This window comes from Scleropages formosus, chromosome 21 (genome assembly GCF_900964775.1).
Source record: "Scleropages formosus chromosome 21, fSclFor1.1, whole genome shotgun sequence".
Taxonomy (NCBI): domain Eukaryota; kingdom Metazoa; phylum Chordata; class Actinopteri; order Osteoglossiformes; family Osteoglossidae; genus Scleropages; species Scleropages formosus.
Window position 1 is genome coordinate 17,924,459 of NC_041826.1, and position 14,767 is coordinate 17,939,225.

Here is a 14,767-nt window from a genome sequence, read left to right on the forward strand (position 1 = left end):
AAAATTAATTTTGAATATAGAAAAATTGGCGGGAAAATGCCATTATTAATTAATACATTTGTCGCCCCTTGCCCAACACTATTTAGACTGTTAGATTATTGGTTTCGCGATGATTTACCCAGTTATTCAGCTGACACTTTTCTCCAAAGCGACTTACAATGTTAAGCAACTTTGCAATTATTTACCCATTTATACAGCTGGACAATGTTTTACTGGAGCAATATGGTAAGTGTCTTGCTCAAGGGTACTACAGCTGGAGGTGGGATCCAAATCTCCAACCTCCAAAGGCTGCAGCTCTAACCACTACACTACCAGCTGCCCCATTCATACATTTACGTTTACATTTATTCACTTAGCAGTCTTTTCTCCAAAGCGACTTCCAATGAACTCTATGTAGTGTTATGAGCTCACACACCTTATTCACCGTGGTGACTTACACTGCTAGATACACTACTTACACTGGGTCACTCATCCATACAGCAGTGAAATGCCTTCTCTCTGTACAGCAGGGTATTCTTATTGTATTGATTCACAATAAGTACCTTGATCAAGGGAACCACGACAGGAATGTGATTCCAAGTGGGAACCTTTAGGACGCAAAGGAACAAGTCCAACAACTATACCATCTATATTGTTGCATAAATCGCAAAATGTTATATTCCACATGATAAATACTAACATGTCTGTCCAGGAGTATTATTACGCATGTTACATATATTTTTGGACAAGTTGCACATATAGCAATGCAGTGACTCAAACCATATCTCCAACAGGTGAAGACCTGCTTACCATATACTGTACCATATAAGGTATATACCATACCATATTTTATTTATTTATATATATATATGTGTATGTATGTATGTACGTATGCACAACCCATATTACACCAATCAGTCACAACATTAAAACCACTGACAGGTGAAGTGAATAACATTGATTTTCCTGTTGCAATAGCACCTGTCAAGAGGTGGGGTATATTAGGCAGCAAGTGAACAGTCGGTTCTTGAATTTGATGTGTTGGAAGCAGGAAAAATGGACAAGCATAAGGATCTGGGTGACTTCGACATGGGCTAGATTGTAATGGCTAGATGACTGGCTCAGAGAATCTCCAAAACAGTAGGTTGTGTGGGATGTTCCTAGTGTGCAGTGGTTAGTACCTACCAAAAGTGGTCCAAGGAAGGACAACCGGTGAACTGGCAACAGTGTCATGGGCACGCAAGGTTCATTGATGTTCATGGGGAGTGAAGGCAAGCCCTTCTGGTCTGATCCCACAGAATAGCTAAGGTGGCACAAATTGCTGAAAACCTTAATGCTGGCCATGATAGAAAGCTATGAGGGTACACAGTGCATCACAGCTTGCTGCGTAGTCGCAGGCCACTCAGAGTGCCCATGCTGACCCCGTCCACTGCCGAAAGTGCCTACGATGGGCACGTGAATATCAGAACTGGACCATGGAGCAATGGAAAAATGTGGCCTGGTCTGATGAATCATATTTTCTTTTAGATCATGTGGATGGGCGGGTGTGTGTCATTTACCTGGAGAAGAGACGGTGGCAGGATGCACTATGGGAAGGAGGCAAGCCAGCGAAAGCAGCGTGATGCTCTGGGTAATGTTCTGCAGGGAAAACTTGGGTCCTGCCATTCATATGGATGTTACTCTGACATGCACCACCTACCTAAACATTGTTGCAGATCACATACACCTCTTCATGGCAACAGTATTCCCTGATAGCAGTGGCCTCTTTCAGCAGGATAATCTGCCCTGCCACACAGCAAAAATTTTTAAAAAGTTCAAGGTATTGACTTTGTCTCCAAATTCCCCAGATCTCAATTTGATCGAGCATCTGTGGGATGTGCTGGAAAAACAAATCCAATCCATAGAGGCCCCATCTCACAATTTACAGGACTTAAAGGATCTGCTGCTAAAATCTTGGTCCCAGATACCACAGGACACCTTCAGAAGTCTTGTGGGGTCCATGCCTTCATGGGTCAGAGCTGTTTTGAGGACACAAGGGGGACCTACGCAATATTAGACAGGTGGTTTTAATGCTGTGGCTGATCGCACGCGCACACACACACACACACACACACACACACACACACACACACACACACACAAACACACTGCCTGAAACTGTTTGTCCCAAGTGGGGTCGCAGCGAGCCGGAGCCTAACCCAGCAATGCAGGGCGCAAGGTTGGTGGGGGAGCGACACACCCAGGATGGGACGCCAGTCCGTCACAAGGCACCCCAGCACGACTCAAACCCCAGACCCGCCAGAGAGCAGGACCTGGCCCAAACCCAACACACCACCACCGTGCCCCCCCTGGGTGGCTGATTGGTAAAACCCATATACCATACCATATTATATACATACTGCATATATTCCCCAGAAAGCCCTTCATTGATGACCACGTGTAGGTTTAACACACTTTTTTGACTCCACAGACACATGGTTAGACCCATGCTAAATGTCTATCATTAGGACGCATTTTAACTCTGGAAAGTTACAGAAAAGTTGTTTTTCAATTATAATTTAATTACTAACCAATTAATTATCATTACGAAAACAGGCTAATTGTTGCCTCTTGCTGCTTCAGCATTTTATCCATATCTTTGCGACAATGTATGGAATAAAAATATGCAAATGCAACAAATGTTATTTTTAAATCAGTACAGCAACTGGATGGAAAGTCACCACGCGCAGTGATCTTGAGATGCTATCGATAAGACCAAAGAACACTAAACATTAAAGAACACTCATATATAAGACGAATATATTCAACATTATACTATTCAATTCAAGTCTGACTGTGTAGGCTTCGTTTATTAATTACAATTATAAAGGTGAATAATCGTTGAGTTTGGATTGTCCCGGCGAAACACACACACAGCGGCCCCTCCCCCCTCCTCCACTCCGCTCCGCTCCGCTCCACTCCACTCCCACCGCGCGCGCGCGGGAGGCGGAGAGACGGGCTCGAGCCGCACATTCATCACTCGCGTCTCCTCCGAGCAACAAATGGACGCTGTGTCGCGCGCTCCCTGAGCAGAGAGTTCCGCCCGCGCGGCTGCGCTGCTCTTCTCGCGCGTGTGGCGCGGTGCTTTCGGGACATCGTCATGGACGGTCTCCGGCGGAGCCTTTAGCGTGGAACCGGGCGGAGGCTCTCGCTCCATCTATCTATCCATCCATCCATCCATCCATCCATCCAGCATGAGTGTGAGCGCCCCGGGATCGGGCTCCGGATCGGCGCCCTGCCGCTTCGCCCACTACTTCGCCATCTGCGGCTTGGACGCCGAAACGGGTCTGGAGCCGGACGAGTTAGCAGGTGAGCGCACTACGCCACGGCGATCATCATCTTATTTCTTAACCACTCTCCTCCTCCTGTCCCCCGTCTCCGTTCACATCATGATGAGCCGAGGAGGTGCCGACCCGTTCGCCGTGTCCACACGCACCGTTTCGTCCATCCGTGTCCGGCCAGCGCGCCCTCCCTCCGAGTCCGTGTCTGTGTCCGACTCGACTGTCCTTGATCGTTTCGGTGCCGCGATCGTGCGTAACGGTTAACGGCGGCCGCTCATTGATTTGTCAAACAGCGACTCTCTTTCTCTCTGTAATATTTCTACACCCAAGCGCGGCAGTGCGGTATTAGTATAATAAACTAGACTGTAAATAATGAACCATGTGGATCGGCGAGAAATGCGGCTTTGTGCGGAGCCCCTCGCTCGCAGCGAGCAGTCCGGCCAGTCCGGTCAGTGTGAGTCTGTCGCTGCATTTTACAGTGAAATCCTTTCGTGTCTCATCTCAGATGCACTTTTCATATTTTCCTTCATATTCCCATCATCCCCTTTGTTGAGATGGACCGCTGTATATACAATTATTGGAATATTCTGGCAACTGTCCTGCTGGTGGATGAAAAAGTACTTGTCATTGTTATTCAAAAGTACCTTCAGATGAAGTTCATTAGAAAATGATTAATGAACGGGGGTTTTACATGGACTTTCCTTTTTTGTGCGAGCGGTAATGTAACAGAAGCCCTTTGAGCCGCTGCTCCGCTTCATTTGTTTACACTTCTTGTTTTACTCACTGGAGAAAACAGCTTGGAATCCCAGAGATCCCCTGGGTACTTCTGACACACACTGGCAGCAGCTTTTAGGTACTGACCAGCAGATGTAGGCAGGTTTGTTCTTATAGCCTTTGGTTAAATGCTCTGTGTGTGTGTGTGTGTGTGTGTGTGTGTGTGTGTGTGTGTGTGTGTGTGTGTGCAGGCAATGTGACAGAAGGTTACTGTGGCCCACTCTTATTGAGTAGCTGGGGAATCTGAAGTTTGGATGAAGGTGTTTCATAATCCCACTGTCATGTCATTGTCAGCTCGGCAAGACTCGGATGGTGCCGCTTGATTAACCTTATCAACCCTTAGTATCAGTGTTTTCAATAAAACGTATGATGTGCTCTTTATTTTGCCCACAAAGATTATTGTAGGTGTCAAAGTCCCTGTTACTGGTAGCATACCTGTCCTCCTAAGTCTTCATCTTAATATAGGGACAGCTGGTAGTGTAGTGTAGTGGTTAGTGCTGTTGCCTTTAGACCCAAAGGTTGTGGGTTTGCATCTCACTTCCAGTTGTAGTACCCTTGAGCAAGGTACTTTATCCTAAAATGGCTCCAATGAAATTATCCAGGCGTATAAATAATTGTAATAACTTAACATTGATAGTTGTTGTGGAGAAAAGCATCAATCAGCTAAATAAATGTAATGTAGTCCGATTTCTTTTTAGATCTTTAATTCATCGTGTCACCATGACTCGAACCCGAGTCGATGGCACTTAACTAGTCCTCGGTAACTGTTTCACACAGCAGAAACAACAAGTTGGCAACAGAACAGTTCCAAGTCCATCCTGAGATAGCTGTATTTTTCTGCTCTTCGAGGTGAAAAACTCTGCTTTTGGTTCAGGTTGTCACGAAATTAATTCTCCGGCAACCTCTCACCTGCATATTTCTTTAAAGGCACAAGGGCTGTATCGATGTTTGCCGTGTGCCCGAGTTAATGGAGTGCCGCACGCTCGTACCCGCGCTCGGCGCAAAGGTCAGTGTGCTGCAATACTGCACTTACAGCCACTTATGGTACCATTACCACTCTAGTCAGATTATGGTTTGCGTTTTCTCCCAGAAGTGGATCATTCTGGGCTTTTGGAGATAGATATTTTTAGCATTTTTTGATAGTGTTTGGTTTTCAACATAATTCTTAAGGTGTCTGTTAAATGTGACTATTTTATATAACATAAGGGCTGCAGTATAGATGGCATGGAGGGGAGTATGAGTGTCTCACAACACCTTGGCTGTGCAACTGGAAGGAAGTTTGAACGGTGCTCAATCTGTGGAGTTTACATGTTCTTGCCATGGTCGCTCTGGTTTCCTCCCACAGTCCGAATACATACGTTTCAGATGGATTGGTGTCTCTAAGTTGCCCGTAGTGTGTGAATGTGCGAGTGATTGTATGTGGCTGCCCTGCCAATGACTGGCATCCCACCTGGGGTGTACCCTGCTTATCCTAGCATCCTGTCTAGAATGTTCTCCGGACTACCGTGACCCTGAATTAGGGTGCATGGTTATCAACAGAGTAAGTCATGAGTCTCATGTTAATTTTTATGATTTTGTTTTGGCTTTGGTTGGTTGGATTACCAATCAATCCTGCCTGAAGGCCTTCAGGGAAATGTGTTGAAGGTTCCTTCACCCAACAAAGGTTCCTGTCAAGACCCTACAAGCTTCTCCATTCAGTCTGCGTCATATGAAAGACATGGAGAGGTTCTGTCCCATAACCTAGAATGTTCTCTACTTTTGTTAAAAGTGTTTGTTCAGCTGTTGGTGTTTTTGTGGTGACATGTTTATATGAGTTGCAGATTGAGGACATGTTAAGGTGTTTGTGGTTTTTATTGGGTGGTGAGGTAGGGGAAGGTGCCGGTAACAATTCCATGAGATGTGGTGGAGCCATCCTTGTGTCGGCAGACTGGTCTGTTGCAGCCGACTGCCCTCTTCCCCAGTGGAGCATGATGGCTTTGAATTTTCCTCAGATGTAGAGCACATGCCAGCCTTTGCCAGATGCACTGTTTCGAAGGGCCTTATGTTCATACGCTTCAAAGGACACACATGATCTACTTGTTCAAATGCCTGGTTTCTGAAGGCATTATAAACAGACCAGTAGTGTTGGGGGGGGGGGGGGGGGGCACAGAGGTCCACCCCCAGCATGATTAGTGCGCAAGTCCTTTTCAGGTGTGTCCCATGTCATACGGTTCAGTGCAATGAAGGTCTCCTTACAGACCACTGGTCCAGGATGAACATGTGGTGGTGTGTGTTTAGGAGGTCTCCCAGTGGTGTGCTGTCTTCTTCCAGCCCCAAACTACTTTTAATCCTAGAGTTTTGACCAGGGTTTAACCCGCACCTCACCCTAGTTTCCTATTATCAGGACTGTTACCCACCTAGGGTGTGGTACTGGGAACAACAGTAGGGGTAGAGGGGTTTCTTCACATCTGCAGGGGAGGTAGATGAGGTCGCTGTATCAAGCAGCACGCCTGTCCACTTGTTTGTGTGGCTCTGGACACCATGCCATGTACAGTGCTCCTTGAAAGTATGGGAACCCTATAGAGATGCTCATTATTCTAATCGCCATCATGCTAGAGGAATGGTTTGCTGCTGTAGAGTGTGGTGGACCACGATGAGGATCAGTCTAACCCACATTAGCGTCCAGCCATATTGTGAGGTTATTTTTGGCCTACCAGGCCTTCAGTGGTCTTCCTCTAGTGAAGTTACCGTTTTCCTCTCGGTCGAGGGCAGGCCTATTGTTGGGGGACTTCTGGACCTTTTGTCATCAGCGTGACCTGGGCTTCCTGTGGCTTGTGCTGTTGGGAGCTTCTGAAAACAGCCCTCTCTCCCGTCCCACCGGTTCATCGAAAAGCCTTCATCCCGCTTGGTGTCTCTTTCCGTGGTGTCACAGAAGTTCAGAATGCACCCGATGTGCATGTTTGTTCCTGGAATTGTCTTCTGTGCAAATGAGCGTGTTCTCCAACAGCTGGCACTCTGGGCAGCGTTTCTAGGGAGAAGGACGCGCCCGATTGCGGCATAAAGCGGACGCCGAGCGCCGCACGCAGACCTTTTTGTGCCTATTGTGATCTTCCTCCTGTATTTCAATGCAGCTGCCGTCTCCTGTGTTTCCGTGCCCTCGGCCACTTCTCGCAGCTGCTGCTGCCGCCTCCGTCCCACGTTCTGCTGTTTCGAGCACATAAACAGCCCCCCTCCCCGTCCCCGATGGCCCATTGTGCCCCACCCCCACCCCCACCCTTTCCAAGCTGTGCACGGAGCAATTGGAGGTGAACAGGGCGCCTCGCTGGCTCTGTCTCGCTCAGCTTCACGTTCCCAGGCTCTTCTTGCCCCCCAGCTCCCGCCACCCTCTACCCCAGTCTTGCTGGCCTGGGTGGAAGTGATCTGCCAACTTAGTGTCTCAGCCTGTGGAAACAGGCTCAGGATATTATTTTAAATGACGTAGATTCTCGCTCCTTCTTTCTGCAGTAGCAGTACTGCACCATCACTACTCCCAGGCACCACTGAGTAGAGGGTTTTCTGGCTCTTTGGCGTCAGGGAATTCGACGACCTTGCTCCTTGGACGTTGGGCTAAGTCCCTTGCTGGTGTGCCAGTTTCGGGAACGAGGTGGGCTTACACATGGAGCTGCACAGGCATTCCTCAAGGTTTCAAAGAAATTGGGGGGGAGGGGGGGGGTGAGTTTGGTAATTTCACTTTTTAGTTGGCGCTCGATATCTCAGTGATAGAAGAGCTGCCTTTATAGTTCGACTCCCGAGCCTTATTGCTCATCTAGAAGGGCCCCGTTCCGGAACAGTAAGCATGGACGGTGTGCTGAAAGATGAGAACGTGGGTGTCTATTTTGGGTGCCTATGTTGGCACAGCAGCTGGTGTGCTGCAGTAGTAGGCCAATGTATTTTTTACCCTAGTGCAACACCCCTGCACGTGTTCAGACACACTTGACTCCAGAGTAAAGACCCCGTTGGAAAGCTGAAGTTCATGTCTTTACGGTCTATGGCTAAACCCTTTACACACACTCCTCTCTTGCTATGATGCCTTACATGTGGAAGTTTAATTAATCAGAAAAAACATCTTTAGGATTCATCCTAAAAAACAGACTATTTACAAAGCTGTTCTAAATTTTTTTGGGGGGGGGGGGCGGGGGTGATCAGTCCTGGAATGTCAGCCATGAACTGATAAAGCCTCATGCCTGGGCTCCACCTTCAGTTACAACTTGACAGTTTCCAAACTGGGTGTTATGTGCATTGCTGTGCTGATGGTCGTGGGGTGTAGCCTCGGTGAAGCTCACAAAGGCGTTCTGGATTGCTCGTAGCCCAGCCATCTGTCCGGAAGCTCAGCCTTGATGTCCGCACAATGCATATGCAAATCCAGTGGCACCTTCACAACTCCAAGAACCCCTGGCTTTATTGAGCGGGTGAGGGGATATGAAAGGGGATTGTAACATGACCATCAAACCCCTCCCTAAGCAGATCAAAGCATGGACTCATTCATTCAGCAGATGTACATTTACAGTTATTCATTTAGCTGATGCTTTTTTTTCCAAAGCAACTTACAATGTTAATCTACTTAGTTATTTACCTATTTTCTACATCTGGGTAATTTTAATGGACCAGTTTAGGGTAAGTACCTTGCTCAAGGGTATTGCAGCCAGAGGTGGGAATCAAACCTATGACCTTTGGGTCTGAAGGCAGCAGCTCTAATCACTATGCTACCAGAAAATGTATGTCGGTTTGAAATTGTCCCCATCCAAAGATGGCTAAAGGGAGAAAAATGCTGGTGTTCTGAATCCAGCTAAACTGTAAAAAAAAAACTGGACCTTAACTTATCAGTTGTGATGTGTTTGATGTTAGGAATTGTCTTTGTTTTCTCACTTCATTTTCACCTACATTTTCACTGTAGAGTGAAGAAGAGCATTAATGCTGCCCCATGTAACTGATTTTTACTCTTCTGGAAGAAATCTGTTCTCCTTGTCTAGCCAGAAGCAGCTACAGTCCAATTGTACAGATTCTCAAAGGGGGATTTCTGACTTAAATTGTGCCTCAAATGCAATTCCCATTAAATAAAGCTATAAAACAGGATCTCCAGACTTAAAACTGAAACCACATTGTTACTTGAACCACTGGTGAGCAAGGGGTCAAAAGTCATCCTTTTGATTAGGATGTGGAGATACCCCTGGAAGAGCCATGGAGCCGGAGCCCACTTAGCCTTACATCCTTCCTGCTGGGATGGGAATTCACAGTGATCTTAGTTTCTGCCTCCACGCAGACACTCCATCAATAAGGTGACCTTTGACTCCAGGACTCATATGGTCCCTGTTAACCACACATGTGGACCGAGAGGAAAAGCTTTGCATGCAGTTCCTACTCAAGGGATGTGAATGGACTGGGGTGATAAAAGGCAAGAGCTGTTGGTCTTATTGGAGGTGAGAAAAGGTGAGCATTTTCCCCAGAAGAATAAAGGGAAGAGCCTGTGATCAGCTATGGGTGTTGTAGGGCAGGGATCTACTTGAGGAACAAGGATACCTCAAAGTGGTAACTCCTCATAGAGCCTTTATTCCAGACTTGTTTCACCCCGTTCTGTACACGAGTCTAAATTCACCATTGCTCTGCAACCTTCCTGACTGGAGTGGAGATGACAGATGTACAACACTTTTACATTTGTTTATTTAGGACACAACAAAAGACTTTGCATTTAGAGCAGTCAGTTCATTTTAGACTTCTATTTTCGCTGCTCCATGTTGAGCTAGTAACTGCCTGTAGAACTGACTTTTGTCTCATTAAGTTAAGGTATGGTGAAGCCCAGATGGTGTGATGCAAGTTTATGGAGCTGTCAGGAGGGAAATAGGTCCAAAGCAGATGAATCCCTTTCAGCATTCAGGAAAAACAACAGTTCTGAGGGAGAGCGGAACCTCATTCCACCATGCTGGAGATATGAGAACCTTCAAAGTTTACATTTTAAACCTTTTGTGTATGGAACAACCAAGCTGCCACAGGTGGAGTAGTTCAGGAGTCTGGTAGGGCCATAGCAAGTGATCAGGTCCAATCGGTATCGGTGCGTAGATCCTTTGACGCTCTTGTAGGCCGTAACCAGAGTCTTAAATTTGATACAGGAAGCCAATGGAGAGAGATGAGGAGGGTACATTCATGGGAGCTCTTTGGCAGATCTAACACAACCCATGCAGCAGCCCACTGGATCAGCTGGAGAGGTTTGGTGGAGGAGGCCAGAAAGCCAGACAGGGGAAAGTTGCAGTTGGATAGGTGGGCCAGATATCGCTATGGCCTGCACCAGAAACTGCATAGAATCTATTGTGAGGAAAGGGCAGATCCTGCAAATGTAATACAGAAGGTATCTGCATGACCGGTTTACTTGGCTTATCACTACATGCTTCCAAAAGTAAATTTCTGCTGAAATTACAGAGCGACCAGCACTTTGTGTGAATCCTCTGGAAGCTGCCTGGGAAGAGCCTGCACAGATTTGACCTTTTCATACATCCCTTATCTTTGTTCTACTGAGAGGTTTCTATGCTGATGGAGTGTGGAGGTGCCTGCCACAATGTGTCCTATTAGAAAGCTCACCAGAGTATGCCTTGAGGAAGAGTATTTTCTTGTATGCCTGATGAAATTCAGGTAATTTTTTTTTTTCCTTGGGTTGAGAAGAGGTGAAATGGCCTGAAATACACGTGCGAAGCAGAGCTGCTGTGACACACAGTGCAGGGCTTTGCCTTGTATTATTTCCACTCGCAAGATGTTCCTTCTAGATGTCGGATCCAATGGTCTTCAACTTACTTGAATGCTACCGGACTTAACTTTGATTTAACCATATGCACTGCTTTTCCAGACAATGGCAAATGATTTACTTCGGTTTAAGAGCATTTTGGTAACGTCTGTTAATTTTTTTCCAAATAAACCACTTTTTTTATGCACATACAGTCTTACCTACGCTAAGTGACTCATTTTTATTAACTGGGCGCATTAGATGCACTTTTAAAAGGGCAAATTGAAACAAGAGGGTAAACAAAAGGTTTGAAATGTGTCCTTCTAGGAAGGTACAGTAGGGGTTGGTGTATCGTACAGTAATTGATGGAGTGGGAATGTTTGAGGAAAGATAAGGTCGTCCAGTTCTCTGTGAACGAGTCCTACTGTCTCCGCGGTGAGAGGTGGAGGTAAATTCAGGATGTAAATAACCGAATTTACGCGCATGTTTTCATTGCTCCTGCCACTAATAGACGTCCTGCCTCCTCGCGTTTGTGGAGGTGACGTCAGCTGAACGCCTGCATGTGGGGGTGGGATGAGGAGGGACACGAATCATAATAATGTCACGCATGTTATGTCACTGTGCTGTAAATCCCTTTATGCAACAGTCCGTTTCCATCTCGACAAGGCGAGTGGGCTGGTGTCCGATTCGGAGATTACTAGCGGGGTGTATATTGGTGTCCAGACTGGAAACGCATCCTGTGTGTGTGTGTGTGTGTGTGTGTGTGTGTCCGGTGTCCACAGTATATGGTTTTAGTACATCGTGCTCTTTCAGCAATTCACTACACAGTTCAATACAATAATACTATGAGTAGTATTTTTTGACTGCTTATGTTGTGTAATTTAAGTATTTGAAGGAGCCTCAGTTCATATTTTAACATTCTTGTTTGCAGCACTACATCAGGGTTAGGCAGATTTAATATATTTGTAATATTTCTCTGGCATGAATAAATTACTTGCAAAGTCTGTTCAGCGGTGCTAAATTATTATTTTTTTTTTTTTTGGCCAAAGAACATGGATGTTCTAGTTAAGTGCAGGATTTGAATACTTCCGAGGTTTTTGAGCAGCAGTCCATCCAGGCCAAGTGGTTACGAGAGCTCCGGACGAACTGGGTTTACTGCCCCGTCTTCAGGAGAGGCCTGTAGTGAGTCTGGGACTTGAGCTGTGGAAGTTCCCCGCTGGCAGCAAGAGTCAAAGTTCATGCCGTTGTGCTGCGACAGCGATTCGCCTTGCAGGTCGACTTTGGTCGCTGACTGCTGAAGCTCCAACTCTACCGGCTCCCTTTGACCTCTGATAAGGACAACGATCTTTCCCTCGCGACGTTTCGGTCCAGTTCCTCTCGCTACTCAGCTAAAAACTTTATTATTCTTATGCAAGTACAAGACTTTTGCTTGACTTTGCTAAATAGCCTGCAGATGTTTTCGGATTGTTGCAACCGCTCAACGTCTTTGGAAACACTCTGTTGCACAATATATGGTGACTTCAGAGACCAGGCTCCTGAAAAATGGAGTAAATTCTAACAGCAGCTATTCCTGGAGCCCATCAGCTATAGTAAAAACCCTTATCTCTCTATACTTCACAGCACTAGTGAATCATGATTATTTTTAATAGATTGTTGGCAAGGGATTGAATTCCGGCCAGAAGATATGTTGTGACCCTGGGATCAGTTGAATGGGTCTTGCCGGCATCACCTGTCTTCCATCTGATGACTTGTGCCATCAAGAAAAATATGCAGAGAAAGTGTATTTGCCATGTTCAGTCTGGAGATTGTTCTCTGCTGTGATTTGCATTCGTCTTGTGTGTGAAGGTGACGAGTCTTGCGTGATGGGGTGAGGTGTGTTAATATCAACAGTGGTCTGGTCAGCCCCAGGTGGGGTCCAGTGCTGCTTCCAGTTCTCCTGCTGTCCTTGTCACATTACAGATGGCACTTCCGTTGGCCCTCGGTCCATCTCCTGCTTTTGGCTGTCAGAGGGGATCGCCAAGCGAGCTCTGACATTCCACGCCTGGGTAACTCTGGATGACCTGTCACTCGGTCCGCTCGTGTCCGGTCACTGATCTGGAACCAAACCCTCTGAGAGGGAGACTCAAGTTCAGGATTGCCAGCTTTAGGATCACCTCCCTGCTGTCCATCGCAACAAACCCCGGCTCTTCCGCAAGGCAAGGGCTGACCTGTTTGGATCCCTCAGGGTCAGCGGAGGAGCTGCTATCTGTCAGAAGCCTAATAATGACTTTCATTTCAAGCACATCTTCTCTGGAAAGTCCAGCTCTCTCATCACAGACCCTTCAGCGTTGCTCTTCTGAAAGAGCCTTCTTTGTTCATCCCATCCTAGTGTCGAAGTGAAATCCCCGTCCCGTGCTCCATGAGCCTCTCTTAACTCGTTTAATGAACCATGGAGGTCACGTGTCGGAGCCCATTGTCTGTGAACAAGGAGGCAGCCCTGCACAGTGCAGACCTTCCTCCGGTCAATGTTGGCTGTTATTTAGAAGGTTCAATCCCAACGCGCTCCTGTGTGCACAACCGACGGCCTGCTCTACTGGCTTCAAGTTCCATATGCACATCCGCAGGCATCGTGTTCGTTATAGGGCAAGGTCGTGACCTCTGCCAACTCCTGATCCATAGCTGTTGTCACCTCTGACCTCTGTCTCAGAACATTGTGACTGTGGTATAGAGCTGTGTGTGACGCTTTGTACTGTACATGTGAGCTCTTTTGTAACCGTCGCTTTGGAGATGTTCCACAAAAAGTGTGAAAATGCACTGGTGCCTGCCCAGCTTGGATCGATACCACTCGGAAAGATGGGAAAAATCCCAGTGCAGGTCCAGTTCCAGCAGAGTTTGGCCTATGCATCTGCAGGGAATTCTGGCTGGAGACGAGGAATTCTGTGCCCCGCCGGGTGAACGCGGCCACTGGGGACTCTGAGGACCGTTATTAAATGTGAACTCATTAGTGCTGGAGGAAAGAGAGGGGCTGCCAGCTTGATCGTGACAGGCCAGTGTCCCGGGGGGGGGGGGGGCTGGGTCTCGCGCCAGTGTTTCGGCTGGTCAAGCCCAGGTTTATTAGCCTTCCGCCCAGGCGCTGCACTGACATTCTTTCTGGGGCGTGTGATTTGGGTGAGGTTTTTTTTTCCCTCTCCCCCTTCCCTTTGCTGCAGAGAGCCATGACAGCAATGGAGATGGACAGTAAAGGGCAAACACAGCCTGGGGGTCTGCTTGTTACGCTGGTCCTGTTTTCAAGACCGAAGCAGCTCCCTCCTTTCCCGTGATGCACTGTGCCAGCCCCTTATTTACTGGCTGCACATTCTGATTTCCTTTCCAGAGCTCTTTTCTGCTCTTAGTTGGGTTGAATTGGATTGAGCTGCCCCCACACACTCATCGAAGGGGGCTGGACTCCTCCACCGTTGCCTCAAAATATTTCCATGATGTCTTAATTTTTAAAATTCATTCATACTGAATTTGTTGTGGGGGGGCGTGGTGGCGGAGTGGGTTGGACTGAGTCCTGCTCTCCGGTGGGTCAGGGGTTCGAGTCCTACTTGGGGTGCCTTGCAACGGACTGGCATCCCATACTGGGTGTGTCCCCTCCCCCTCCAGTCCTACGCCCTGTGTTGCCGGGTTGGGCTCCAGCTCTCCGCGACCCCGTATGGGACGAGCGGTTCTGAAAATGTGTGTGTGAATTTGTCTAATTGGATGCTTACTAATTACGACAGGGCAGTTTATGTAGCTTTCTGGAGATTTTTAAAAAAAATAAATAAATTTGTTTATTGGGTGGATAGTAATCTTCCCGACAGTTTACTTTTTTTTTTTTTTTTTCTCTCTCCCCCTGATATGAAGTACTGTTGCTTCTTTTTGGAAACCTTTGTCACCATTCTTGCAATCCTCCGCTGCATGTTAAATTAAATTAAGGCTGTGCTGCTTCGAACCCTTGACACGTGAC

The 14,767-nt window shown here is 47.1% G+C and overlaps 1 protein-coding gene across 7 annotated transcripts in view; it reads left to right on the forward strand.

Moving 5' to 3' along the window:
- Nucleotides 1-3,177: 3,177 nt before the first annotated feature.
- dennd5b (DENN/MADD domain containing 5B) overlaps nucleotides 3,178-14,767 on the forward strand; it is a 63,794-nt gene continuing 52,204 nt past the window's right edge. For all 7 annotated transcript variants that reach the window (XM_029247336.1, XM_029247338.1, XM_029247337.1 and 4 more), the window contains exon 1: nucleotides 3,178-3,327. In XM_029247336.1, coding sequence (XP_029103169.1) covers nucleotides 3,213-3,327 — 115 coding nt within the window. In that variant the 5' untranslated portion in view covers nucleotides 3,178-3,212. The remainder of the gene's footprint in view (nucleotides 3,328-14,767) is intronic.